Source organism: Oncorhynchus mykiss, chromosome 27 (assembly GCF_013265735.2).
Source record: "Oncorhynchus mykiss isolate Arlee chromosome 27, USDA_OmykA_1.1, whole genome shotgun sequence".
NCBI classification, from domain to species: domain Eukaryota; kingdom Metazoa; phylum Chordata; class Actinopteri; order Salmoniformes; family Salmonidae; genus Oncorhynchus; species Oncorhynchus mykiss.
Window position 1 is genome coordinate 5,929,954 of NC_048591.1, and position 27,300 is coordinate 5,957,253.

The window sequence follows — 27,300 nt, forward strand, 5'->3', positions numbered from 1 at the left end:
CTTGTTAAGGGACAATACAATTATCCTACCTAGACTAGCCTACAACACCACAATGCAATTAATAATTGCATTATTGTTTTCATGTGAGTACAGCATTCTAGCCTACTCTAGGCTGCCATAAAAATCTGCAACAAAAGCCCTGTGATTTGAATGCTTCATTAGATTTGGATCAGTGGTGGGTCTACTCTCGATAGTTTACATATAAGGCCTAGGAAAGGCAAAGTAGCAGACCAGTCCGGCTGTATTTTTACTACTGTCTGTTGCAGATCATCATTCTCCCAACTCGTCCTATAATAATGCATGTGGCCACATATGCTCCCGGCAGGCCCAGTTCCTCAGAAAAGTTTAACACGCCCAGCCTCCTCTCCTCGGCTGTTCCTCACGCACCTAGAACCTAAAGCTTAAATATAGCCTAAAATATTTATAATGTATCTTTCTAAATGCATATGTGGCATAAACACTACCAGTCACAATGTTTTAATCTGATTAGGCTACTTCACAATGATCCTGTAGCCATGCGCACATTCATTCATCCAAGATACAATTCCAGCATCCTCAAAATGGCTTGACATTAACCAGGTTTCCTTCCAACCTTTTTATGTGAGTAAAGTATCTGCAACAAGTAAATTTGATGGAAACACAACTCTAGTGGGAAAATGCTCCAGGCTTTCCCTTAGCTGGTAATTGTCAGCATTTGGCAGATTTGTTTTTAAAGCAGATAAATAAAATTGTAGCAGGCCGAATTGTAGTGGCTGTCTATCACAGCCTACACCTTGAATTCTCGCTCCAGCACCATTATCTCACGTCTTGCGCACACATGCGCCTGCTGCTGAGGAGAGAGAGAACAACAGCGCAGCCATGGAAAGAGGAAAAACAGTATGCTTATAGTGAAAAGCTTACAAGGGCAATTTAATATAAATTGTAATATTGTAGTGGACTAAGATGAAAAGAATGCAGGCTGCTACACAACTCCCCATTCAGGTAGGATGCAATTTTGGAAGTAAAATGTATTTATAATCATTTGTTTTATTATTATTATGATTGTATATCATTGTTATAAGCCTATTTATTAATCGAAACCAGTTCTTTAAACATGTGAAACCTGTTTTGTTTAATTCTGTTGAGACGTTTTCATTGGCTAAATTAAATTAGATCTGTATTTGTAATTGTGTACTCCGTATTTAGTTTAAGACTGATCCCGACAGACTGATTCTCAATGTAAGGTGAGGAAGAATGTTTCAGGCCTACCAGAGTTACTCCTATAATCTAACAATATTATGCTTATTTTAATACAATATATTCTGATAAAAAAATGTACGCATTAGCTTATTTCTGTACATCTATATCTGTATAGCAGACACAGTAACCATCTAACATAAATACAAGCATGTCGGTGTCTTAGCATGCCGCGGGCATATATCTTATCTTTCTCTCTCTGGGGCTAAGCCTAAGCTTTTTATTGTTTATAAAGGCCATATATTTTGTATATCTTGTATATATATCAATATCATACAGTAGACACCTAAGCCTATAGGCCTATGTATGCAATGCCCTGATGCATTTAGTGTTCAAAGGAAAGTAGCCTAAAAAGGAAAAAATAAAAATCTACAAAGTTTTGCATATGCTACATATCAAAACACAAGCAATCGTGTTTTTCTAATTTGTTATAGGCTGTTTTTTAAGGACACGTAAATGTGGATAATTTGGCCAATATCCCTAGTTTTTTTTTATCGTGCTGACTGCGCCAAGTCGGATTTGAATGCATATGGATGTCTGGTAAATTTCTCAAATGTATGGTACATTTAAATCTTCCTGGTCACGTTGCCCCGCGCCAAATTTTCGGAAAGGAAACCTTGAAATGTGCATATTGTTTTTAGGCAGATGTTAGAATATTTGCATGAAAATATGTTGCCAATTGGATGGAAACCTATAGACACCCAAAAGTCTCTGGCAAGTGCGCTATTTCAGCGTCACTTTAATTATGCACATCATGGTTTACCAGCAGCCCCAAACATCTAAAGAATATACTACAGCCTAGGGTAGAATATTTTCCCGGTATTACAAATGTTCCCATCCTGAGAATAACCACTTTTCTCCCGGGTAATCTGGTATAGCCTGCCCAAACCGGAAGTGTAATTCTAAAGCGTATAAAGAATATTAACATGTATGGATTTGAGTAGAGCTTTGTTCGGCATGAAAATTAAAGTCTGATGTGGCCGGAGCCTGATGAGCCATACATTAAATACATGTTATGAGCCCTACATTGAAGACATTTTATGAGCCCAAGCAAGCCCAAATGATTGTGGTGTTATCCAATACAAAGTAACAACATCGATCCAAAACCCTTACTCCAAAAATCAGAACTAGGTTGGAATTTACTAGATTCCACTACCACTTTACTTCTCTTATTTCCTTTTGCATTTGCCACTGAAATCCAATTATTATCCCTCTCATCTCCACTCAACACGCCATCTGAATCAAATAGAAAATCTGCTTCGGCCATTTTCTCTCGCCTGTATTCTCCCTTGAACGCAGTTTAGAGGGAACATTGGTCTAATCCTAACACCGGGCTTCCCAACCTCAGTCCTGGGGACCCCAAGGGGTGCACTACCTAGCTGATATAAATAATGAACTAATCATCAAACTTTGACTATTTGAATCAGCTGTGTAGTACTAGGGCAAAAAAACAAATGTTTTGGTTGTTCCCCAAGACCGATTCCTCATGGAACCTTGCACAACGGGCATCAACCTTGTAAGGGCAATTGAGCCTAGTCCGTCACTTATATATGAACAATTAACCTTCGGATTACCTATGACAGTGTTATGGAACTGAATAGGCTAGGCTACTTAGGGTCGATGGGCCTAGGCTACATGATCAGTTCATGCATGTAAGCCTAGATGAACATAGGCTATAGTCATAGAAGGAAAGAAGAAATAGCTTTGGCCTATTCGTAGGCATATTCTGCATCTCTCTTTTCCCATTTATGGCTAGCTAGTAACATTTGCAGATTACATAACTTTTCTTGCTTTATTGTCTCTTAGTGCTGCAAAATTGTATAGGCCCCAACTCCAGTTCCCTCTCGCCCATCTAGTGGAGACAGACTGCCCTCTAGTGACGAAATGTAGTAGACAACTATCGATTGCAGTCTGGTAGTGCGAGAAAGGTGCTCACATCAGGAGACCCCACATGTGGTAGGCCTGATCACCGACAACGACGAGACAGTCTATAGGGAGGAGGTCAGAGACCTCGCCGTGTGGTGCCAGTACAACAACCTCTCCCTCAAGGTGATCAAGACAAAGGAGATGATTGTGGACTACAGGAAAAAGAGGCCCAAGCGCGCCCCCATTCTCATCGACGGGGCTGTAGTGGAGCAGGTTGAGAGCTTCAAGGTCCTTGGTGTTCAAATCACCAACAAACTAACATGGTCCAAGCACACCAAGACAGTCGTGAAGAGGGCACGACAAAACCTATTCCCCCTCAGGAGACTGAAAAGATTTGGCATGGGTCCTCAGATCCTCAAAAGGTTATACAGCTGCACCATTGAGATCATCCTGACTGGTTGCATCACTGCCTGGTATGGTAACTGCTCGGCCTCCGACCGCAAGGCACTACAGAGGGTAGTGCATACGGCCCAGCACATCACTGGGCCAAGCTTCCTGCCATCCAGGACCTCTATATCAGGCGGTGTCAGAGGAAGGCCCTAAAAATTGTCAAAGACTCCAGCCGCCCTAGTCATAGACTGTTCTCTCTGCTACCGTACAGCAAGCTGTACTGGAGCGCCCCCCCCCCCCCTTAACCTGTATATAGTTTCGCTACTCTTTAATTTCTTGTTACTTTTATTTCTTATTCTTATTCATATTTTTAGGGACTCGTAAGTAAACATTTCACTTTAAAGTTGTATTCGGCGCATGTGACTAATGCAATTTGATTTGATTTGACTGGTCTGATTGCGAGGACAGTTTTAGCAAAGATTGTCTATTATATAGAAAACATAGTCGAGTGACCACAGGCACATCTCCGATATAAAGTAGTATTTTTTCAAAGTTGACAAAATACAACATGCCTCCAATTATATCAGTGCATTCCTAACAACCGAACCATTACAAAACTTAAATTAGATCGAATAACCCTCATGTAGAAAATTAGCTATTACCTTTTTGGTTGAGTTTGACACTCTCATTGACCTACATAAAAAAATGCCCAAACTTCGTGGTCTTATTTTCGTGGACAGATTTTGGGCCGAGTAAACCCTCTCGCTTCGCCTCTCGCTTGCCTCTTACTCTCTGGTTTTAGCCAATGATGTGTAGGCCTATAAACGTTGGATGACTGACAGGGGGCGAGGTATTAAAGCCACCACACAGCCCTTTTGGTACTCCTCCCAAAGTAAAAAAAGACTTTGGACTCTATAGAAATGCATTAAGGTCTACTATCTATTAGTTTTTATTACGGACACCTTAATGCTTATGTGAACTGAACATAAAAATATATATTTGCTTATAAAAACCTATTCCTTAGAGTATTTTTTTAGAGAGTAATAACGTTACTGTGCCCACAACAACAACAAAGAGGAACATGTACTTTTGAATTCCATTTATTCCTATGGAGGACTGCTACCAAAATGGCTGCCGGTGTCTTCAAAGCCTCTTATTGGCCAAAATATAACATCAGCAATTCAGGGTTTATCAGTGGACGGACTCATAATAAGGGGCTAAAACGGAGACAATGGAATGGCATCGAACACAAACCTTGTGTTTGGCATCGAACACAAACCTTGTGTTTGATACCATTCGACTCATTCCGCTCCAGCCATTACCACGGGCCCTTCCTCCCCAATTATGGTGCCTAAATATAGGCTGTGTGAGTGAGTGAGTGAGTGAGAGAGAGAGAGAGAGAGAGAAAGAGAGAGTGAGAGAAAGAGAGAGTGAGAGAAAGAGAGAGTGAGAGAGAACACACACAGCCTGTTCTTAATACTTTTTTAATCAACATTCACATTTAATCGACATTGGATTGCCTGACCACAGAAAATTATGTAAATGATCGATAAATAATAAGCTACATTTCAAAGTCAGCTCCTGGCACCTAGTAATTACCTCCAGCTGACTAAAAGATTGTATGAAAAAAAAAGTAAAAGAGAGAGAGAAAAAAAAGAGTAAAATCTATATTCATAAATGTACATTTTCAAAGAAGCCCAGATTTCAAGTCTTAATTCATGAATGTGTCGCCTAAATTCCCTCAAGTTACATAGTAACAAAAATAGTATTTGCGCTGTAGAATTGTATAATTACATTTGATGTAGCCTAGCGGTATGTTGAAATATGATCTGTCATCTTCTATTTCTATTTATTTAATTTATGTTGGTTCATATTGTACATTTCCTTTACCTATTTATTAAGAAAAACAAAAAGAAAATGTATATATATTTTAATAGTTGCGGGGACCGTTTTCGTCAGACGGCTGCGGTTCGTGGGATCAAAAGGGTCGCAGAAGGCGTGGGAGTGTCGACATGGGTAGGGCGGGTCGGCGATCTTTGTTATTAGGGGTGTGTATAATCCCGGCCTCAAAGACCATACGGAGATAATGGGCAGGCGGATAATGGAGTTAAAAGGGACCATTCTATGGGTTTGAGTTGCTATTCTTTGTGTCTGTTTAGCTCTGGTCATAATCATTCCTGTTCTCATCGTCGATTTAATCAGGCGTGATGGAGAACGGCCCAGTGACAGACTGTAGGGCTCTTTTGAGAGTCCGAGTCCTCGTGTGGACAAAACAAGTGTCAGATCCAATGTTCCCTCAAACAAATTTGGGGCACTGAGCAAATTTCAGTTCGGCAAAACTTGAACGTTGTGAAAATTCTGTGCAACTTCCGGTGCGCGTTTACTATGAACACTGAGGCTGAAGCCTACCTGCTTTTAGTAACAGTTTTAACTGTGGCTAGGAAGGCTACTGTGGCTATTTGATAATCGTGTAGGCCTATCAGTTGCCTACTATAAAAAACAATGGAGAAAATTTTAACAAGGAAATAGTAATTTAATTCAGCCAACAGTAGTAGCCAATCCGGGGTGTTCAATGTCGACAATCCATTACACCTTTGAAAAAACGTGCAGGGTTTGACGGTAACCTGTTCATTCACTTGTCCTCCAGACTAAGAGGTAACTGAACATGTTATTGTATTGTGTTCGATGCAAGAAACCATTTAATCAAATAAAATGCATTATTATTCCCTTAAAATTATTATTATTACCAGTGGCAATTTTAGCATGTAAATCTTGGTGGGGCAAACTCTGCATTTTTTTTTTTTTAGATGCATACCTACACAACACAACACTAAACAATACATTAATTGCACTATAACGGTGACAAACGGTGCCCACAAACTGTTAATGCCTTACATAAAGCTGTCCCAACAGCAGAGCTTTCCTTCAGCACCATGGAGGGAATCCTTACCACTGCTACACCTGGCTATCAGCAGAGCCTTGTCTGGCAGTGATAACAGTTCATTCAGCCTCATCTGCCTTTTTAAAAAACATAGCTGATATGGCTGACTTGCTTAAACAAATGTGGTTACTACTGACTCCTTGTGGATTTGTGTAAGTCGATAAGAACTGCATTCTCCTTCAATAACAACAAAGGCCAAAAGGATACACGAACATGATTACATTTCTGTTCAGTAAATTCATAATGTTTATTCTTATATCATTAAAACGTTGCTCTAAATACAAGCAAGTTCAAGCAAACTAGCTGCAACGAGGTAGGCCTATTCGTTCAGCACTTTCAAAATAGACACCGACAGAAATTCAGATAGATGTTAATTCAGATAAATGCAGCAAGATGTTGAGGCCTTAACTTTACTCTTCTTTCATTAAGTCACCACATACACAGAGAGAGAGAGAGAGAGAGAGAGAGAGAGAGAGAGAGAGAGAGAGAGAGAAACGGTTAGCCTAGCATTTGAAGTATTTTATTAGGCCTATGTGATCTAAAAAGGAAGGAAAATACAGTCATGAAGATTCACTTTTATATACAATATGCCGACGCACAGAGTGTATTGCGCAAACAAAACAACCCTCACAATATCAACTGGAATTACATGGGTTTATTACTGAACTTTTTGTTGAAAACAAATATTTGAATGGGAAAAGACGGTCACTGGTAAACATGGTTACAGACCCAACAACATTAGAAAGTATCTCCTCCTTGTCAAGAAAAGCACATGTGCAAATTATAATACACAAAGTCAGCAAAACAATGACATCATTCCAACATTGCCTAAAATTATGAATAAGATATTGATGAGATAGACCTATAGAAGCAGTAGGCTTATATCAATTGAGATGTGCAAACTATGGCATAAGGGAACGATGAGAAGATAAGAGGCAATCCTTAATTTCGATTAAGACATTAACTTTGTCATGAGAGTCGGTCGTTCTCTGGATTTATGGTGCTTTCAAGACAACTGGGAACTTGGAAAAAACAAGGTCGAATCATGACGTCAGTGATTTTCAGGTCGGACACATCTGCATTTTGGAGCTGCCTTACTCAAGAAAGCAAGAAAAATACAGTGTTTGTACGCGGCTTTATTTTGCAAACTGATATGTGACACGAATTAACGCTAAAATAAAATTCAAAACAGGCAACAAAACCGGTGGGGTTTTGATCTCAACACAAAAGTAATCTACTCGCTTGTGCCAGTCAATGCAATTGAATCCCACTCCGATGCGCTCTGCACAATCTCTTGTGTAGGCGGGTATAATTTGTGGAAAATTCCATAAAATATCTGCCCCCCCCCCCCCCCCCCCCCCCACACACACACACTAAGTCTGGCATAGCTCGTTTTGTTTCAGTATGTTGCATTGAATGTGGCTAATAGTATGTTGATTCGATCACAATTGACGTTGATAGAGTTAAATAAATGGGAGCGTTCCAAACTTCCCGGAGGCTCTGCATACCTTGCTGGAATGGTTCGACTAAGGGAGACGCCCGTACGTCTCCATACGGGTGAATGAGTGTGTGTGTATTTAAGAACTGGGATTGTTGTACAAGTCCCCCTAAAATAAGCATAAACATTTACTATTTTGATCTCAACTTTACCATTGAAAATGGAGACTCGGAGGTTCGCAACTGGTTCCATTGCCAACCCTGTTCAATTTCGGAACCAGCACTATGTAGCTCTCCTAGATGCGTGCGTTAAATCCGGTTCGCTGTTCTCTGACCCAACCTTCACCCCGGACCAGAGCTCCATCGGTATGCCTACCGACCCAGACCCCAAAAAGGAGGTCAAGTGGCTGCGACCCAAGGTAGGCTACCGTCCTATCGGCGTTTACATCAAGTGAGTCGAGATCACTTTCGCAGTCAAAAAGCAAGTCGAGATCTACCGCACAGAATGTTTCACCTAATAAAAACTGTTCTGTAGGAATGAGGTTTATGCAGTAGGCCTAATACATGATCACAGCATATTGGCTATATGCCTGGCCTTCCAATATTGTTCTCCTCAGACCATATGATATTTTAAAACTCGAGGAGTTTTGATAACAAAATAGTTCAGTTGGTGTAGCAACTGAAATTATTAACATTTTCATTTTACTGGAGTGACGCTAGCTGCATCTGATGGTCATGGTGCTTTCAAATCATGACATCAGTGATTTTCAGGTCGGAAAGTCGGAGTTCTAGATTTTCCGACTTGGAATTCCGAGTTAGAAAACGGTTAAACACGACTTTTCCTAGTCAGATTTTTTTTCTCCCGAATTCCCAATTGTCTTGAATACACTGCAGTCGGGAGATTTCCGTTTTCCGAGTTGTTTTGAACCCTGCATTAGTCTTTAGCGGAGGGTGAGAGCAGCAGTCCCTGATATCTCACCGCCCATTGCTCTCCTTCCTTTCCTCTGGTGAGACTGACCAGAGAGAGGGGACACCTTCTTCCACCTGATGGCGAAACTCAAGTCACACTGCCTCGGCCTCATGCACAAATTGATGTTGTTCCCCAGAACAGAGGAAATGAAATATTCCTTGATATTAAAATAGACAGGACGAAATGATAATAAAACATTTGGCTACATTGCAGCTGCAGCGCCAGTGAAAGTAGGGAGAAGCACGTTTTGTTTTAAAATAGTGTTACATGAAAAACGTTTTGACACTACTGAATAAACACGTACACGTGAACTCACTCGGAACAGCAGCTATTTGCTGTATTCTTTGACAGTCTCTCTCTGGTCATCGTTTTAAAAGTTATTACATCTCACATAGGCTAATATCAAACGTTGCGGTGGCCAGGGTGTGGGAGCTGTGGGCACGGTGATTTGTGCTATCCGATTGGCCAGCGCAGTAGAGGCGCACTCGATTTAGCCACAGATCTCCCAGTCCGCCAGGGTGACGTTTTCGGGCCATGTCTTTTCAGACAAATGAAATGTTTCAAAATGGAACACTTTGCCTACCCAGTGCGCAGGGCTTTTGAATCAAGTGCATCTACCATCAACAGCGCAACAGGAATAACAACAAAAAAAAAAGGCGCGGAAGCCTTTATCGTTGGCTTTTCTATAGGAATGTTTGGTTATCGAGTAAGAATACCTTGAAGATGGACCAGTCGCGATCGACATGTTGGTGACCACTGATCTACATGATAGCCAGCCATGTGGTCACGCTCATAAACATAGCCTACCTGTATATTGCAAGAGTCCAGTTTCTTACTCATGATAGTCATGCTTATCTTACGGACATCTGCAGCCTATGTTCTAACTTTTATATTGACCTTATGCATTGAGTTTGATGAGAATATGAGTAGGTCTAGTTGTGTACAATTGGGATGTTGCTCCTGGACAGATGTAGGCTACACCTGTGCTGTAGGCTACACCCGAGCTGACTCACTGTCAGGTGTGGTCTAGTTCAGAGGAAGATAGATTGATCTGATGGAGCATGTTCAGAGAGAAGAGAGGGAACTGACAGAACGGATCATGTTGAGAGAAAAGAAAGAGAACTTACAGACCACACTCTGAGTCTGAGCCAAACAGCTGGACAGGATATCTCTAACAGCAGAACAGAGATGGAATAACGAGATAACAACCTGTGTGATGCAGTTTACATCATTAACATTGCCTTGTCATCGTCCAGTCATCTGTTATGTGAACGAAATGAGAGTGTTGTGTTGCTTTCACATTCCCTCAGACTAAAGGGCAATATCTGTTGTGGGGTAAACTGTAGTCTTGAAATCTGCCCCTTGTCTCTCTCTCTGCAGGAGATCAGTTCCAATGCTGTGTTTGTGGAGGACACAACGTGTACCACCGATATCTGCCAGGGCCAGCTGGGTAAGTGTGTGTGTGTGTGTGTGTGTATTTGAAACATCATAGGATGGGGTATCATTTCAGTAACGCGTAGACAATTAACTCCAACTCACAGTTTTCCTCTATAACCAGATTGCCCTCACTTCTCCAAACCTATTCTCCTGGGAATGGGCTTGAGAGATCCTGGTTCTCTTCTCTGTATGGTTCAGTTTCTCAGTGATTCTGGAGGATCACTATCAATCACACTGAATATGTCACCCCTCCACATCGCCCCAGGGCCTCCGCTCCAAACACGTTGCCCAATGGCAGGGGGATCGGGGGTGACATTCGTGTTCCCACCTCCCAGTCTCCCAGTCCCAACCTCCTCGGAGTATCTGTTGGTCTAAAGGGAGTCGGGACCCTGTGATCACACTCCCTTCCTCCCATAAAAATAACTCTGTGATTTGTTTGTGACCGCTTTTTATGTGATGCCCAGTCTGTTTTTGATTTGTGTGAAATGGCGAGAATGCTCATCTTGCTTTCTTGTTGCTTGGTTCATTTTGTCCTCAAGGTTTGTGTGATGAATCTGATGGCAATGTGGCATTCCTTGTGTGTGTGTGTGTGTGTATGTGTGTGTGTGTGTGTGTGTGTGTGTGTGAGCATACGTGCGTCAATCATCAACACCTCTTTCTTTCCTCTACATGAATACACAGAGCAGCTGTTTACGGTTAGAGAGGAATGGGTCTGTGTGTGTACAGGCATGTTTGTGTGTGTGTGTGTGTGTGCATGTGGGTGTGTTTGTGAGGGAGAAAGTGTGAGTGTGGGAACGCTGCAGTGGCATATCTTCCACAAGCCCCAGGAAATGATTTGAAATTAAATATACATGTAGAATCAATTGAAATCAAATCAAACCTATACTGCTAGTTAACATGCATATTGCCTTTGACCTGTCTCTTTCTTTTTCTAATAGGTGACTGTTGGCTTCTGGCTGCCCTGTCCTGCCTTACCATGCACCCCAATCTCTTTGTCAAAGTGGTACCACCTAATCAGAGCCTGACAGAATCCTATGCTGGCATCTTCCACTTCATGGTAAGACGTGGGGAGGGTTCATGAGCTTGCAGTGAACATGTGTTCTGCATACTCACTTTTTGTGAATGCATTGAGAATGTTCCTTACTATCTTATCAGAGTAGCATGTCTTGCAAAAGAGCGAGAATAGTAAAAGCAGGGCTGAAGATTGCAATATGGTGGAAATAAAAAGAGAACAGAGGAGTGTGTTATGACAGAGAGTGTGTGTTATGACAGAGAGTGTGTGTTATGACAGAGAGTGTGTGTTATGGGAGAAGGGTGGTGTAACTAGATCAGGATTTCCCAACTGGCAGCCCGTGGGCCAAATTTGGTAAACACATTTTTTTATAGATATTTCTTTTCATAGTTGGACATAAATGACTATAAAAACAACAGCAAATCAGGTCCAAGTGATTTTAATTTTGGAAATCTTTTCCAAAGTATTCCCACGCATAATAGATGAATAATGTGATCGTATCACAAGGTTTGAAAACAAGGTTTGAAATGCTTATGTTTTAGTCAAATACTATATCTGTTTGGGCTTATTGTGGTCAATTTGCAGTCTACAAATTATTTGTAATTATGTTCAGGCCCCCTGAACAATGCGCTCAAAAAATCATCCTGAGGCAAAATCTAGTTGATGATCCCCTCCCCCCTCACCCTACCTCTTCACTAATGAGGGTGATCTTTAATTACCCCCCCCCCCACACACACACACAAACACACTCACACACACTCACGTTGTGCACACACCTCTAACCCATTCGCTCTCGTCTCTGCACACTTGCCCCTATCGTCATTATCATTTAATAATTTACATTTGCCTCAAAGGCTTCTTCTCTGGACCAATTGTGTCAGGTTAAAGAGATTGATAATTAAAACATTGTCTCACGAAAAGCATTAAAACATCATAGAGGTCATGAGTTATGCCTTGGTGATTTTCTCTAATTGCTCTACCCCTGGGGGGGGGGGGGGGATTCTAAGTTTACATACGGAATTGTTTTAAGATGGTCGTACTATGGATCATTTAGCTATTTGATTTAGAATTATAGGACCCCTTTGTGACCGACCGGCTCGATTCTGTCATATGTAGCAAAATTTGAAATTGTGTTTTTTTTTTACATTGGATAAAAGTAGAGGTTCAGAGCTAGAACATGGTATATCATACACTACAGTTGAGGTACAATGGGAAAGTAATTCTGCTTTGAAAGTTGATAAACTTGTAACATCACTTTTGAGAAAATGTCCCTTGAATGTTTTGATACACCTACTGGAGAGCTCTTCTTTTTCTACACCCATTCAGCATAGTTCACACCCTCTTAAACCTTAGCCCCACCCATCTCATTAAGGATTCACATGTGAGGCCATGTACTAAACAACCAAAGATTTCAAGACTAAAGGTTGGTTTATACTAGGGGTGTATTCGTGAATTCAATCTGGAGTGCCAGAGTACACTCAGAGTACACCCAGAGCGTTGTCAGATTGTCCATTCGTAAACTCTCGGAGTGTTCCGAGTGCACACCGGATGCTCTGGCTGAGGCGTAGAGTTGATCCGAGCGTTCAGACTTTTGAAAAAAAAAGAGAACACCATGGTGTTCGTGAGAATCTCCCCTTTCCACGGTGGGGGTCACATTAGTTTGTAGGGCGCGGTTCGGACGCTATAGACGTTTTCGTGAGAAAACCGATTTCTGGGATGTCTCATGGTCTGACAAAACATCCCTCTAGCTCTGCCACCTTTTACCTCAGATGTGGAAGTGCAACATCGGCAGATGCGTTGGATTGAGACTCAGCCAATCAGCAAAAAAACAGATATCACTAGCTTAAATTGACGGATTTTGATGGGGATTTTTAAAATGATGTTACTTAGATTGACGGACCGTGTTAAAATTTTATCAGGTGACTTGGCCCTCTCAGTGAAGTATGTGTGGCATGACTTAACACATTGGTTGGAGAAAAAGGGTACATATGAGTAGACCTGGAGGGGTTATGTTGGGAGTGTAGTACAGACTTGTAGGTAACTACTACCCTGACACACACACACACACACACACACACACACACACACACACACACACACACACACACACACACACACAGCCTTGCTTATGGGCAAGTGATGCAGGCTTGTACTTGCCCACTGTTATGCAAAATATCAAATGTATATCTCTCTCCCTCCCCTCTTTCCCTTCTCCCTCCCTCTCCCGTCTCTCCCTACATCCTCCTCCTTACGCCTCATCCTTCCTCCCTCCCCGTCCACCCTCTTTATGCCTGCCTCTCTATCCATACCCCCCCCCCCCCCCCCCCCCCCCCCCCCCCCCCCCCCATGTAGTTCTGGCAGTATGGTGAGTGGGTGGAGGTGGTAGTGGATGACAGGCTACCTGTACGCGAGGGCCGCCTGCTCTTCAGCTACTCCTGTACCCGCAACGAGTACTGGAGCGCCCTGGTGGAGAAAGCCTATGCCAAGTCAGTCAACCGGGGTGTGTGTGTGTGTGTGTGTGTGTGTGTGTGTGTATGCGTGCGTCCATGCACCCGTGTGTGTGTGTGTAATGTCGTACATAATTTGAGCGTTTGTGTGTGTCTGGCTGTGTGCCTGACACTGCTCTTATGAGGTCTCAGCCTCATTTGAATGTGTTTATTGTACAGCTCTTTGAGTAGGAGCATCTGCTAAATGACAGAACATGTACATCTATAAAATGTATCTCCCTCATTTCTAAATCCTTCCTCTCCCACGCCACTCTCTCTCCTCCCCCTTTCTCTCCACACACCCCTTTCTCATGCTCCCTCTACTCCTATCTCGGAGCAGGCTGATCGGGTCATATGGGAGTTTGAAGGGGGGTAATATCTCAGAGGCAATGGAGGATTTTACAGGGGGCATAGCCTACTCCCTCCCTGTCTCCTCCCGCGCCCCCAGGGTCATGTGGAAAGCCCTCTCTGCTGCCCTGTCCCGTGGCAGCCTGCTCAGCTGCTTCATACAGGTACAGCACATACATGCACACAGGAACGCACACACACACACTCACACCCGATGGGGCGGCAGGTAGCCTGGCAGGTAGGAGCTTTGGGACAGAAACCGAAAGGTTGCTGGATCGAATCCCAGAGCTGACAAGGTAAAAATCTGTCGTTCTGCTCCTGGGCAAGGCAGTTAACCCACTGTTCCCCAGGCGCCGATGACGATTAAGGCAGCCCCCCGCACATCTCTGATTCAGAGGGGTTGGGTTAAATGCGAAAAACACATTTCAGTTAAATGCATTCAGTTAGGTATACCCTTGTCACTTTCCATGGAACAAATATGACTCATAGACTTTATGATGAATGCTGTACCAACATAGCTGCCTACCTTCCTCACACCTCTCCTTCGTCAATAGCTACTGTGATGGCAAGTGTGATTCTTACTGTGTATGCAGCACCTGTGGTGAGTTGCTCTCTATGTGCTGTGTATCTCCACAGGCTAGTAACTATTGTGAGATAGGCACAGTGACTGCAGAGGGACTGGTGAAGGGCCATGCCTATGCCATCACAGACACTGACACGGTATGTATCATACTGTGCTTCACCAAGCTAAAGTCATCAGAAAACAATCCACTTTCTCATTTTGCTCAAATAATTGTTTGTCTGTGTGCGTGTGCATGTGTGTGCGTGTGTATATGTGGTTCAGGTGAAGAAGCCGGATGGTGAGGCCTTGTTGCTGAGGCTGAGGAATCCCTGGGGCTTTGTGGAGTACTCTGGACCCTGGAGTGACAAGTGAGGAATTGTGTGTGTGTGTGTTTAATTTTGTCATTACACAGGCATGTAATCCTGTGTGTGTAATTGCAGGAGTAAAGACTGGGATGATGTGGATGCTGCTGAGAAGAAAAGGATTGATCTGAAAAACAGTGAGGACGGAGAGTTCTGGTAGGTTCGTTCTGGTTACAAACACACGTAGACACAAACATACGTAAACACATACATACACATACAGTGCATTCAGAAAGTATTCATACCCCTTGACTTACTCCACATTTTGTTGTGTTACACCCTGAATTCAAAATGTATTAAATAGCTATTTTTTTTCAACCATCAACATGCAGTACCCCATAATGACAAAGTGAAAACATGTTTGATTGTTTTTGTGCAAATTTATTGAAAATGAAATACAGAATTGTTGGTTGTTGGTCATCGCCAGACAACCATTTTCAGGTCTTGCCTTAGATTTTCTTGCAGAATTAAGTCAAAACTGTAATTCAGCCACTCAGGAACATTCACTGTCTTCTTGGTAAGCAACTCCAGTGTAGATTTGGCCTTGTGTTTTAGGTTATTGTCTGATGGAAAGCAGACTGAACCAGGTTTTCCTCTAGGATTTTGCCTGTGTTTAGCTCCATTCCATTAATTTTTTTATCCTCAAAAACTTCCCAGACCTTAACGATTACAAGCATACCCATGATGCAGCCACCACTATGCTTGAAAATATGGAGAGTGGTACTAAGTAATGTGTTGTATTGGACTTACCCCAAACATAACACTTTGTATTGAATTGCTTTGCCACATTTTTTGCAGTATTACTTTAGTACATTGTTGCAAACAAGATGCATGAATTGAAATATTTGTATCCTCTATAGGCGTCCTTCTTTTCACTCTGTCAATTTGGTTAGTATGTGGGGTAACTACAATGTTGTAGATCCATCCTCAGTGTTCTCCTATCACAGTCATTAAACTCTGTAACTGTTTTAAAGTCACCATTGGCCTCATAGTGAAGTCCTTGAGCGGTTTCCTTCCTCTCTTGCAACTGAGATAGGACGCCTGTGTCTTTGTAGTGACTGGGTATATTGATACACCATCCAAAGTGTAATAAATAACTTCACCATGCCCAAAGGGATATTACATTTTTACACATCTGCCCTTAGTTTTTGCGAGGCGTTGGAAAACCTCCCTGGTCTTTGTGGTTGAATCTTTGTTTGAAATTCACTGCTCGACTGAGGGACCTTACAGATAATTGTATGTGTGGGTTACAGAGATGAGGTAGCCATTAAAAAGTCATGTTAAACACTATTGTTGCACACAAAGTGAGTCCATGCAACTTATTATGTGACTTGATGAGCAGATTTTTACTCCTGAACTTATTTAGGCTGACCATAACAAAGATACTTATCGACTCAAGACATTTCAGCTTTTCATTTTTTATTCATTTGTTAAAATGTAGAAAAACATAACTCCACGTTGACATTATGTGGTATTGTGGTTAGGCCAGTGACAAAAAATACATACATTTAATCCATTTTAAATTCAGGCTGTAACACAACAAAATGTGGAAAAAGTCAAAGGGTGTGAATACTCTCTGAAGGCAGTGTACATCGACCAATCTCGCCTTTTATCTATTGTACTTTGTTTTTGTTTATGCACACATGTGTATATATAACGTAGTGTATAATAACTGAACGTATTATAGATGACTCCAAATGAAATACTGTACCACGTTTGGCTATGACTGCTTTTCGTGTCTCAAAACGGTTTGAGTGGCCCACAATTGTGGTTGTTAAAATCTCTACTGTATCATTGTGAAGTGACACTTTGATAAATGCTTCTCACTCTAACTCTACATCTCATCTAGTTTCACACTTTACAACAACAGCGCACAAACACATTCTGACAGTGTGTGTCCGCTCTGTGTCAGGATCAGTGCGGAGGACTTCAACAAGCTGTTTGACACAGTGGAGCTGTGTAGTGTGGACCCTGACCCCATAGTGGAAGAGGACACATCCACTGACCCCGACTCCCCTGCTGACCCCCCCTCTGCCTGGACCCTCAGCTCCCACAAAGGCTCCTGGGTATCGGGCTCCACTGCAGGGGGGAGCTGTAGTTACCCTCGTGAGTGTGTGTGTGTGTTTCCAAAAGCAGAATGCTTGTCATTTCATCTACTTGTCATTTACCACCTTCCTTATCAACATTCCCTCCTCTACCCCTCCCTCTCTGTCTCTCTCTCTCTCTCTCTCTCTATCGCTCTCTCTCTCTCTCTCTCTCTCTCTCTCTCTCTATTGTAGGATCCTTCTGGAAGAATCCCCAGTTCCAGCTTGTCCTTGCCGAGCATGATGATGATATAGAGATGACCCCGGGGGAGAAGAAGGTGGCAGAGAAGCAGAAGGAGAAGGCAAAGCAGTGCACCGTGCTGGTGGAACTACTGCAGAAAGACCGGAGAAAGAAGGAGAAAATCAACTTCCTCCACATCGCCTTCCATATCTACAGGGTGAGAGAGAAAGGGAAAATGTGTTGTCCCTGTGTGTGCTGTGAATGTGAATGTTCTACATTTTCAGTTAATCTGACATCTTTCCTGTTTCTGCAGGTTCCTCCAAAGGTGAGTATTTTATTGTAAAGTTTTTTTTTTTTTAACTACACATTTTCATTAGTTAGACAATGACATGGCTTTTAATCTACCAACCATGTCTGCTGCCCCCCTCTCTCCACCACTACCTCCTTCTCTCCCTCTTTTCTATCTCTGCCTTCCCCTCTCTTCTCCTCTCCTCTCTTCCCCTTTCCTTCTCTTCTCTCTTCTCCCCGCTCCCCCTCTCGTAGCTCCGGGGCCTGTGTCTGGACCAGAGCTTCTTCTCTTTCAAGCAGCCTGTGGGGAGTTCTGGGGTGTACCAGCCTTTCAGGTACTGTACCTTAGCAGCCAGTCTTCACGGCAAATATGTCACATTTTCACGAAAACAGTCAATAGAAGTTCTTCTCTTCTTCTTGCCTTTTGTCACCGTAGGGCTGTGTGGAGGGAGGTGAGGCTGGACCCGGGACACTACGTGATCCTGGCCTCCACCTGCAGTCCCAACCAGCCCGCGGAATTCTTCCTCCGCGTCTACTCCAAGACTGGCAACAATCTGGGGTATGGAGAGGGGGGGTGATGATGATGATGAAGATAATTAGTAACAGACTGATGGTGCTCCTCCTTGTATTCCAGGACCCAAGACTTCACTTGCTCCACTGGCTTCCTCATGGTGAGTTAAACCTTACTGAAGTCTACTTCTACTGCAGTCCTGCTCTCCAGTTCACCAAGCCAACTGTCTGTGCGTGTGTGTCCTTCACAGGTCATGTCAATGCCACCAGTCTTGCCAGAGGATCGCAAGAGAGTACAGAAGACCTTTGATGAGGTGGCGGGGCCGGTAGGAATTCTCTCATCTCTAAATCTAACTGAACCACAGAAGATAAATGTCTCCCTTAGACAGTCTTAACCTTCTGTTCTCTCTCCCTGGCAGGATGACAAGCTGAATGCTAAGGAGTTCATGAAGCTGGTTAACTCAGGTTAGATCATTCATGAACTCAGGTTGTCATTATAAGGTTAATTTAGTCAAACCATGTTGCAGAACTCCATAAACTGCTGTAATGAAGGGTGCAACTATTGTATGTTGGTCCTTTTGAGGGGAATATTCTTACAGTGCAGTACCAGTAAACGGCTGTAGGGGGAGCAGAGTAACAAGGTTTCCTCTAGCAGGTAGACACTTTTTGTGGAAACAGATTACTTCTCTAGGCGAAACCTAATGGCTATTATAAACTGGGTGCTTCGAGCCCTGAATGCTGATTGGCTGACAGCCGTGGTATATCAGACTGTATGCCACCGGTATGACAAAACATGTATTTTTAGTGTTCTAATGACGTTGCTAACCAGTTTATAATAGCAATAAGGCACCTTGAGGGTTTGCGGTATACGGCCAATATACCACGGCTAAGGGCTGCATCCAGGCACTCAGCGTTGTGTCGTACATAAGAACAGCCCGTAGCCGTTTAATATTGGCCGTATACCACATCCCCTTGTGCCTTATTGCTTAAATATACCATTATAATCCTCTGCCTCGTTCACCCCTCCCCTCTCTCCCTCTCTCTCAGTTCTGGAGAAAGACTACCAGCTGCCACTGGAGACATGCAGACAGCTCATCTTTGGAGAGGAAGTATCCTTTTATTTGGCCAGTTGTCACAACCTTTCCCCTTACATCTCACTGGCTTTGTTTTTCTTGCCAGGACCACAAAGCATCTAAGAGCAGGAATGCTGATCTAGGATTTGTCCATTTAATCTTATTCATTGTGATCTAAAAGGCTAAACTGATCCTAGATCAGCATTGATTTGCTTTGTGGATACGGGCCCTGGTACTTTTGAGCGCCTCTGTCTGTGTCTGAGAGCTGTCCCTAACCCACGTGTCAGACTGGGGGGCGTAGCAGTCTGACCCGAGAGCAGACAGAGCCTGTGCTGACCTCTCTTCGCAGTCTGCAGGTACGACTGCTATAGGTACAAAACCCAATATGTTAAGTAATAAAGCCCAAGGGGGTGCAGTGTATTGGCCAATATACAGTGGATAAGGGCTGTTGTTATGCACGATGCAAAGGGGAATGCCTGGATACTGGCCTTAGCCATGGTAACTGGAATGATGAGATAGATGTTCTTCTGCTCTGTTTTTGTTATTTCACTGCCGTACTGTGTTGGATCTTACCCAGCCATCTTGTCTCAAGAGGACCACAGTGGAAATAAGTCCCAGAATTCATTGTGTGTTATCCTCCATGATTGTATTTATGTGCGTCTATGGCTTTTTCAAGTTTTATGTGTGCTTGTTTTTTTAAATGGTCAAATTAACAAACTAAACTAAACTAAATAAACTATATTGGCCAAATACCTCAAACCACAGAGGTGCCTTGTTGCTATTATAAACTGGTTAGCAACATAAAAGTGTTCTTGCATCATACCCAAGGTATGTTGTCTGATATACACATGGCTGAAATGCTGTTTTAGCCCATCAGCATCCAGGACCCAAAATACCCGGTTTATAATTAGTGAAATTACTTAGCTACAGCTACTCAACCATCCTTCATTGACCTCTCTCTCTCTTTCAGTCCATCTTCTTCAAGTTTGATCAGGACTCTTCAGGGACTATGAGCCCCTTTGAGCTTAGTCTGGCCCTCCAGGCTGCTGGTGTGTACACACACGCACACACACACACACACACACACTCTCACTCTCTGCCTCTTACACTCACTCATTCACTCACTCACATTTTACCTTCCACTCCACTCTTGAATGGATAATAACACATTTCTCTCTCCTTCCCTCTCATCCCTGCCTCATCATTCTCTCCTCCCCTCTCTTCTTCCTTCTTCCTGCTAGGTGTGCAGTGTGATGGCCAGGTCATACAGCTGCTGTGGGAGAGGTTTGGCTCTGGGGAACTGCACCTGCCTTTCCATGGCTTTGTGACCTGTGTCTCCAGGCTGCGCAAGCTATTCGGTATTTCAACACACACACACACACACACACACACACACACACACACACACACACACACACACACACACACACACACTTAGGTGAGCTATGTTTTGTTGCAGGTTATGATATTCAGCCTTAATATTGTGTGCTTCTACCCCCAAGCCATAAGACTCCTGAACATCTCATCAAATTGCTACTCAGACTATTTGCATTGCCCCCCCCCCCCCCCTTCCCGCTGCTACTTTCTGTGTTATCATCTATGCATAGTCACTTTAATAACTCGACCTACATGTACATATTAACTCAACTAACCGGCACATTGACTCTGTACGGGGCAAAAAAGTATTTAGTCAGCCACCAATTGTGCAAGTTCTCCCACTTAAAAATACGAGTGAGGCCTGTAATTTATCATAGGTACACTTCAACTATGACAGACAAAATGAGGGAAAAATAATAATAATCCAAAAAATCACATTGTAGGATTTTTAATGAATTTATTTGCAAATTATGGTGGAAAATAAGTATTTGGTCAATAACAAAAGTTTATCTCAATACTTTGTCATTGCCAACAAAGGGTATATAACAGAGGTCAAACGTTTTCTGTAAGTCTTCACAAGGTTTTCACACACTGTTGCTGGTATTTTGGCCCATTCCTCCATGCAGATCTCCTCTAGAGCAGTGATGTTTTGGGGCTGTTGCTGGGCAACACAGACTTTCAACTCCCTCCAAAGATTTTCTATGGGGTTGAGATCTGGAGACTGGCTAGGCCACTCCAGGACCTTGAAATGCTTCTTACGAAGCCACTCCTTCCTTGCCCGGGCGGTGTGTTTGGGATCATTGTCATGCTGAAAGACCCAGCCACGTTTCATCTTCAATTCCCTTGCTGATGGAAGGAGGTTTTCACTCAAAATATCACGATACATGGCCCCATTCATTCTTTCCTTTACACGGATCAGTCGTCCTGGTCCCTTTGCAGAAAAACAGCCCCAAAGCATGATGTTTCCACCCCCATGCTTCACAGTAGGTATGGTGTTCTTTGGATGCAACTCAGCATTCTTTGTCCTCCAAACATGACAAGTTGAGTTGTTACCAAAAAGTTATATTTTGGTTTCATCTGACCATATGACATTCTCCCAATCTTCTTCTGGATCATCCAAATGCTCTCTAGCAAACTTCAGACGGGCCTGGACATGTACTGGCTTAAGCAGGGGGACACGTCTGTAACTGCAGGATTTGAGTCCCTGGCGGCGTAGTGGGTTACTGATGGTAGGCTTTGTTACTTTGGTCCCAGCTCTCTGCAGGTCATTCCCTAGGTCCCCCCGTGTGGTTCTGGGATTTTTGCTCACCGTTCTTGTGATCATTTTGACCCCACGGGGTGAGATCTTGCGTGGAGCCCCAGACCGAGGGAGATTATCAGTGGTCTTGTATGTCTTCCATTTCCCAATAATTGCTCCCACAGTTGATTTCTTCAAACCAAGCTGCTTACCTATTGCAGATTCAGTCTTCCCAGCCTGGTGCAGGTCTACAATTTTGTTTCTGGTGTCCTTTGACAGCTCTTTGGTCTTGGCCATAGTGGAGTTTGAAGTGTGACTGTTTGAGGTTGTGGACAGGTGTATTTTATACTGATAACAAGTTCAAACAGGTGCCATTAATACAGGTAACAAGTGGAGGACAGAGGAGCCTCTTAAAGAAGAAGTTACAGGTGAGAGCCAGAAATCTTGCTTGTTTGTAGGTGTTAGGAAATTATGATTAATATGACTGAACAAATCATTTTAAATGGAACTGTAAGTAAACTTATACTCTGTTATATTATGTTTAATAGGCAATATGAGTTCATAAGAAGAAATTGTGTGACAGGAGAAAGGAGTAATAAAATGTTAAAGAACACCATTCCAACTGGGCAGGAACAAATGGGTTGTGGACTGTGTAAACACATAAAGTCGTTAGCCTATGGTTGACCCAACCTGAAACTTAGCTCTGGGGTTTTTAGATAAGGCAGTGAGTGCATTCCTAGGGTTTCTGTTAATTAAAACTGTCAGTTCAGTGGTGATCGATAATGTTGAGGGGTCAAAAGTTATCTGGGAGTGTGTTAGTAAGTTAGAATGAACTTTTCACCTTACTTTGTCCTGTCGAGAGGAGGGGGTTCGGTTAAGGCAGTGAAATGACGTCATGATCTGTATTTAAACTGATGCATGTGTTTGAGTGGGAGCGCGCTCCGAGAATAAATTCTATTACCTATTATTTAAAGACTGGTCTGCGTCTATTTTATGCAAACAAGAAATCTTACAAATAATCATAAAATAGATGAAGGGCTTTCAATTGATGAAAGCACATTGGCTTAATTAAATTATACTAACAGTAGGTGACCAAATACTTATTGTCCACCATAATTTGCAAATAAATTCATTAAAAATCATACAATGTGATTTTCTGGATTTTTTTTCTTCATTTTGTCTGTCATAGTTGATGTGTACCTATGATGATAATTACAGGCCTCTCTCATCTTTTTAAGTGGGAGAACTTGCACAATTGGTGGCTGACTAAATACTTTTTTTGCCCCACTGTATATAGTCTCGCTATTGTTATTTTACTGCCGCTCTTTAATTACTTGTTATTTTATTTCTTATTCTTACTCGTTTAAAAAAAACTGCATTGTTGGTTAGGGGCTCGTAAAGTAAGAATTTCACTGTAAGGTCTACACCTGTTGTATTCGGCGCATGTGACTAATAACATTTGATTTGATTTGTTTGTGTCCCCTCTCCCCAGCCCTGTATAAATCAGAGAGCAACCCTGAGGTCAAAGACAGAGGAATCAATACTGTGAGTCCTCCTTGATCTTAAAATCAACCAAAACCCTGGCCCTAAGCCTAACTTCATGTCCACATCCTGGTTCAACCCTATCCCTACCCTCAACCACAACCCTAACCCAAACCACAACCCTAACCCTAGCCTAAACCACAATCCTAACCCTAGCCTAAACCACAACCCTAACCCTAGCGCCATGTCCAAATCTCGGTTCAACCCTAACCCTAACTATAACCCTATATGTTAACATGAACCATAACCTGACCCAAACCCGTCCTGTGCCAGACCATATCCTCAAGCCTAACTTGTACAGTATCTTGACCCTGACCCCACCTCTAATACAGACTATACTTACTATACCTTACTAATGCCCTCTAACCCTGAATAGTTGATGTTCTTTTACAGTGGCTGCTCCGACTCCTGACCGTGTGAGCATGCTCTGTAAAGGGGGTTCATGCGTGGGCACTGCAGGGGCATTCTATCTGACCAGGAACATATGATAACATCATGCCTCTGCCGGCGCCCTCGTCCACACACACACACAGGCGCACACGTACACCACACACAAACAAACAGCCCCTGGCCTTTGTCACCATAAGATACCACGCATATCAGTTAAGTATTTTCAGCAATTGAGTCAAGTATTTTCAGTTCTACAGCCAAGTATTTCTTTAACCTTTCATTATTTGAGTTTTAAATAGTGAAAATGTAGTTGAAGCTCTGTAGTTGAAATGTATCCAAAAATAAAAAATGTTGTAAAAATGAATCCGCTTTGATAATGTAAAATTATTTCTGTGTTTATAAATACAGCCCAGCCTCACATACATGGTGAGTACGGCCTGCCCTGGTGAGGGAGTGAAGGTGATGTCTCAGCCGCGCAGCACACACCGTCTCTATACTTATCATACTGACGCCTCGTACAGCATCAACACGCACTCGCCGCCTCCTCCGCTACTTCCCTCGCTCCCTCCCTCCTTTGCTCCCTTCCTCATTTGCGCCCTCCCTCGCGCTCTCTCTAGTAACTCCGTCTCACAATCTGCCTCCTTCTCTCCCTGTGTGCTCTCAAAGTCACAAAAACACACACAAGCATGTATGCTCTTGTCTTTTCTCCTGATACTCCAAAAATAGAAGCTTTGCTCAGACACAGCTTCCTGTTCATCTTTAGGGGACTACATACAGGTTGCCCGCGGCAACAGTCCATCCACCTCGGAACAGAAAGGGGGCATAGTAGACAGACGTGTATGCGACTCTCTCTCTCTGAATAGCCCTTATGCACATTCCATGACTGAACGTTTTAAGCACACTTCCTACCGTTGTGGCAATTTCCGGTGGCGCATACTATAGAACGGAAGTCAGTCTAGTTATCGACGATATAACATTACTACCACTATATCTCAGTTTGTTACTATGTGTCTTCTGGACTTGCCTCGTATTAATATTAATGGTGTACATCAAATTGTTAAATCAGCCTCGGAGACTCCAGCTAGCAAGAACGAAAAGGGGTTCAAGATGTATATAGGAAGCTCCATAGACAACTATGAAGGTGAGTACCAAGTCAGTGACAGATGTAACATTAGCTAGCTACAATCATATTAGCTAACTAGCTAATTTAACTAGTAAATGTAGCTGGCTAGTTACTTCGTAAAAGTATGTAACGTTGACAGAATCTACTTGAGAATGTGTGTATTTTCGTTAGCTTGCTAGCTATATTTGCAAGCTAAAAATAATTGTTGTTCATTTCTTCTACACGGTATCTAGCAAAGATACATTGACACCGCACAGCATTATCAATAGATAGATATTAATGATGGGTCCCAATCCCAATTTAGTATTGGCCACTTAACAGGTTATTTGGTAAAGATCTGTTAAATGAGCCCCTAGTTAAGAAGACTAGACACTACTATGTTTATTGTTATTCATGGTCCGCATCATTCTTATTTCTCACTTCAAGTCATTCATAACACGTATCTTCACTTCACAGATGGAGTTAAAGCACTCTGTACCAGTGAAAGGTCCAAAGCCGCTGCTGTGTTGCAGGAAGTGCTATGTGCAATCAGCTGGTGGCCCTTCTTTACCAGACAGCGCACTACTCTCAACTAAACATTCCAGCTGCACCACCAGTTCACGGCTGCACAGACACAGAACAGCGTTGGCACAAGCCAAGAACAATTGTGAGTCTATCAATATCCATAAAAAAAATGCACATGAAAAGTATTCAGCCTATGTAACAGTAAATCCTTGTTAATTAGGGTGTGAAGCCATTTTATAAAACATTTTGTTGTGATTCTTATTCTTTGTATCCAGATGATAAGCCTAAACAGTGCCGTCTTTACGATGTAACAACAAATGTTTGGGACAAAGACTAAGGGGAAATATATAATAATCTCTATATTTGAATCCATTTTATTTGAACTTTCGAGCTTGTGTTGTTTCTGGAAAAGTTACATGAGTCTTTGTCATAGTTATATCTCCATCCTGATGTTAAGGTTTTAAAATGTTTTGCAGAAGTTCTCTACAAAGCACTCAATGGATACAGGCCTGACATGGACCTTCTCCGCGTGCCAACTTTTCTCCACTTACTGCCCCTCTTGTGACAACAATGGAAATGTCAGCTGACGTGCCCCTGGTTGAGTCTGCCTTTGGGCCAGTGCAAGCTGGCAGTGTGCTGTCCTATCAACTTCCACAGCCAGACCTGTGAAATTGTGAAGATTGCCGATGCCCCTTCTCCACCAATACTTCCATTAGATGGCTACAGGCTTCAGTCTTCCCAGTGTGCTTACGTCCTTAAACATGAGGAGCAGTTCCACCTCAAGGCATTAGAGACAACCTACGAGATGTCACACAAAGTCGAGGTTGCTACAAGGGATCAGAGCAGCAACCCAGAATGGCATCAGCTCAGGACAATGAGAATAACATCCTCTCGTTTGAGAGGTTTGCCATGTCCGGGGAGAGACCTCAGCTGACCACCTAGCTGAGCGGATGTTCAAGGGATCTGGTATGCAGACCATGGAGATGAAGAGGGGGCTCTGGTCCATGGAGCCAGTGGCTGTACAGGAGTACTGCACACTGAAGAATGTTAACTTCTTTCCATGTGGCTTCGTAGTGTACCAAGATGCTCCGTGGTTAGGATCCTCTCCAGATGGAATCATATTTGATCCCAGTGTGAGACCACACTTTGGACTCTTAGAGGTCAAGTGCCCAAATGTACCAAGTTATGTTGACTGCCCTTACCTGAAGATACAGAATAGGGAGCTGAAGTTGAAGAGATCTCATGCTTACTACTGGCAGGTGCAAGGTCAAATCCTTCTCACAGGTTGTAGCTGGTGTGGCTTTGTCATCTGTGCACAGGAGGACATCCTAGTTGAAAGGATATATAAAGATCTACAGGTTTCAAAACCTATAAGAGGGAAGGTTGACCACTTATTTTTACCACTACCTGCAGAAGTGTCTTATCTCGCACCTGAATGGATCCCCTGCATGGGTGCCAAGTTTAGTGGTATCATGAAAAAATAAGTATTGATGTTCTGGTGAAGAAAACTACAGTATAATAGATGTTAAAAAAAAAAAAAAAAGTATTTCAGCAAATTTTCAACAGTTCAGTTAATCAATTACACATCTCTAACATTGTATTCATTCTGGCTATTCTGTGTTGACTTGATTTCTTTCCCCCACCCCTGTTACTCATTGCCTAATTAAAGCCAATACAAGCTCTACACAAACTGATATTCACTGGAACACAAATGCTTGACACATGTCATAGATAAACAAATGTATTATTTTGCTGCTAGCAAATAGACACATGTACATTTACACTGGCTTGGCCAAAGGTCCGTTTTGATAGTTGACCAACAGGCACGCCACTGCAAATAATTGGTTGATGCTGCCTGAGATGGTCAGGGGGTTGACTGTCAAACAGCTTGTGCTCCTTTACTCTGCGGCTCATTCTTTCAACATGCACTCTCAGCCTGGCAAT

At 42.8% G+C, this 27,300-nt stretch overlaps 1 protein-coding gene across 4 annotated transcripts; it reads left to right on the forward strand.

The window, feature by feature from the left end:
• Nucleotides 1-814: 814 nt before the first annotated feature.
• On the forward strand, nt 815-27,050 carry LOC110507399 (calpain-9). Of its 4 annotated transcripts, none has more exons than XM_036965214.1 (24): nt 815-981; nt 10,221-10,290; nt 11,216-11,334; nt 13,642-13,775; nt 14,116-14,287; nt 14,760-14,843; nt 14,968-15,053; nt 15,126-15,203; nt 16,960-17,153; nt 17,327-17,529; nt 17,626-17,637; nt 17,856-17,935; nt 18,037-18,159; nt 18,235-18,271; nt 18,362-18,436; nt 18,530-18,575; nt 19,158-19,219; nt 19,471-19,539; nt 20,154-20,232; nt 20,425-20,541; nt 23,290-23,342; nt 23,733-24,870; nt 25,309-25,498; nt 25,833-27,050. In XM_036965214.1, exons 1-22 carry the CDS (start codon nt 943-945, stop codon nt 23,757-23,759), a joined length of 1,959 nt encoding a protein of 652 aa, XP_036821109.1. In that variant the 5' UTR covers nt 815-942; the 3' UTR covers nt 23,760-24,870; nt 25,309-25,498; nt 25,833-27,050. The 4 variants fall into 4 exon arrangements, with proteins under 4 accessions (XP_036821109.1, XP_021443049.2, XP_021443050.2 ...); XM_021587374.2 differs by lacking the exon at nt 815-981 and adding an exon at nt 7,825-8,289; XM_021587375.2 differs by lacking the exon at nt 815-981 and adding an exon at nt 7,825-8,289 and having other exon boundaries at nt 25,836-27,050.
• Nucleotides 27,051-27,300: the final 250 nt, after the last annotated feature.

What these genes read in the sequence shown, in the direction of transcription:
- LOC110507399 (XM_021587374.2), top strand. Translation starts at nt 8,092, where the DNA reads ATGGAGACTCGGAGGTTCGCAACTGGTTCCATTGCCAACCCTGTTCAA. An exon ending in AGTGAGGACGGAGAGTTCTG is followed by an intron (nt 15,204 to 16,959) that starts GTAGGTTCGTTC and finishes GCTCTGTGTCAG; the next exon opens with GATCAGTGCGGAGGACTTCA. An exon ending in AAGACTGGCAACAATCTGGG is followed by an intron (nt 18,160 to 18,234) that starts GTATGGAGAGGG and finishes CTTGTATTCCAG; the next exon opens with GACCCAAGACTTCACTTGCT.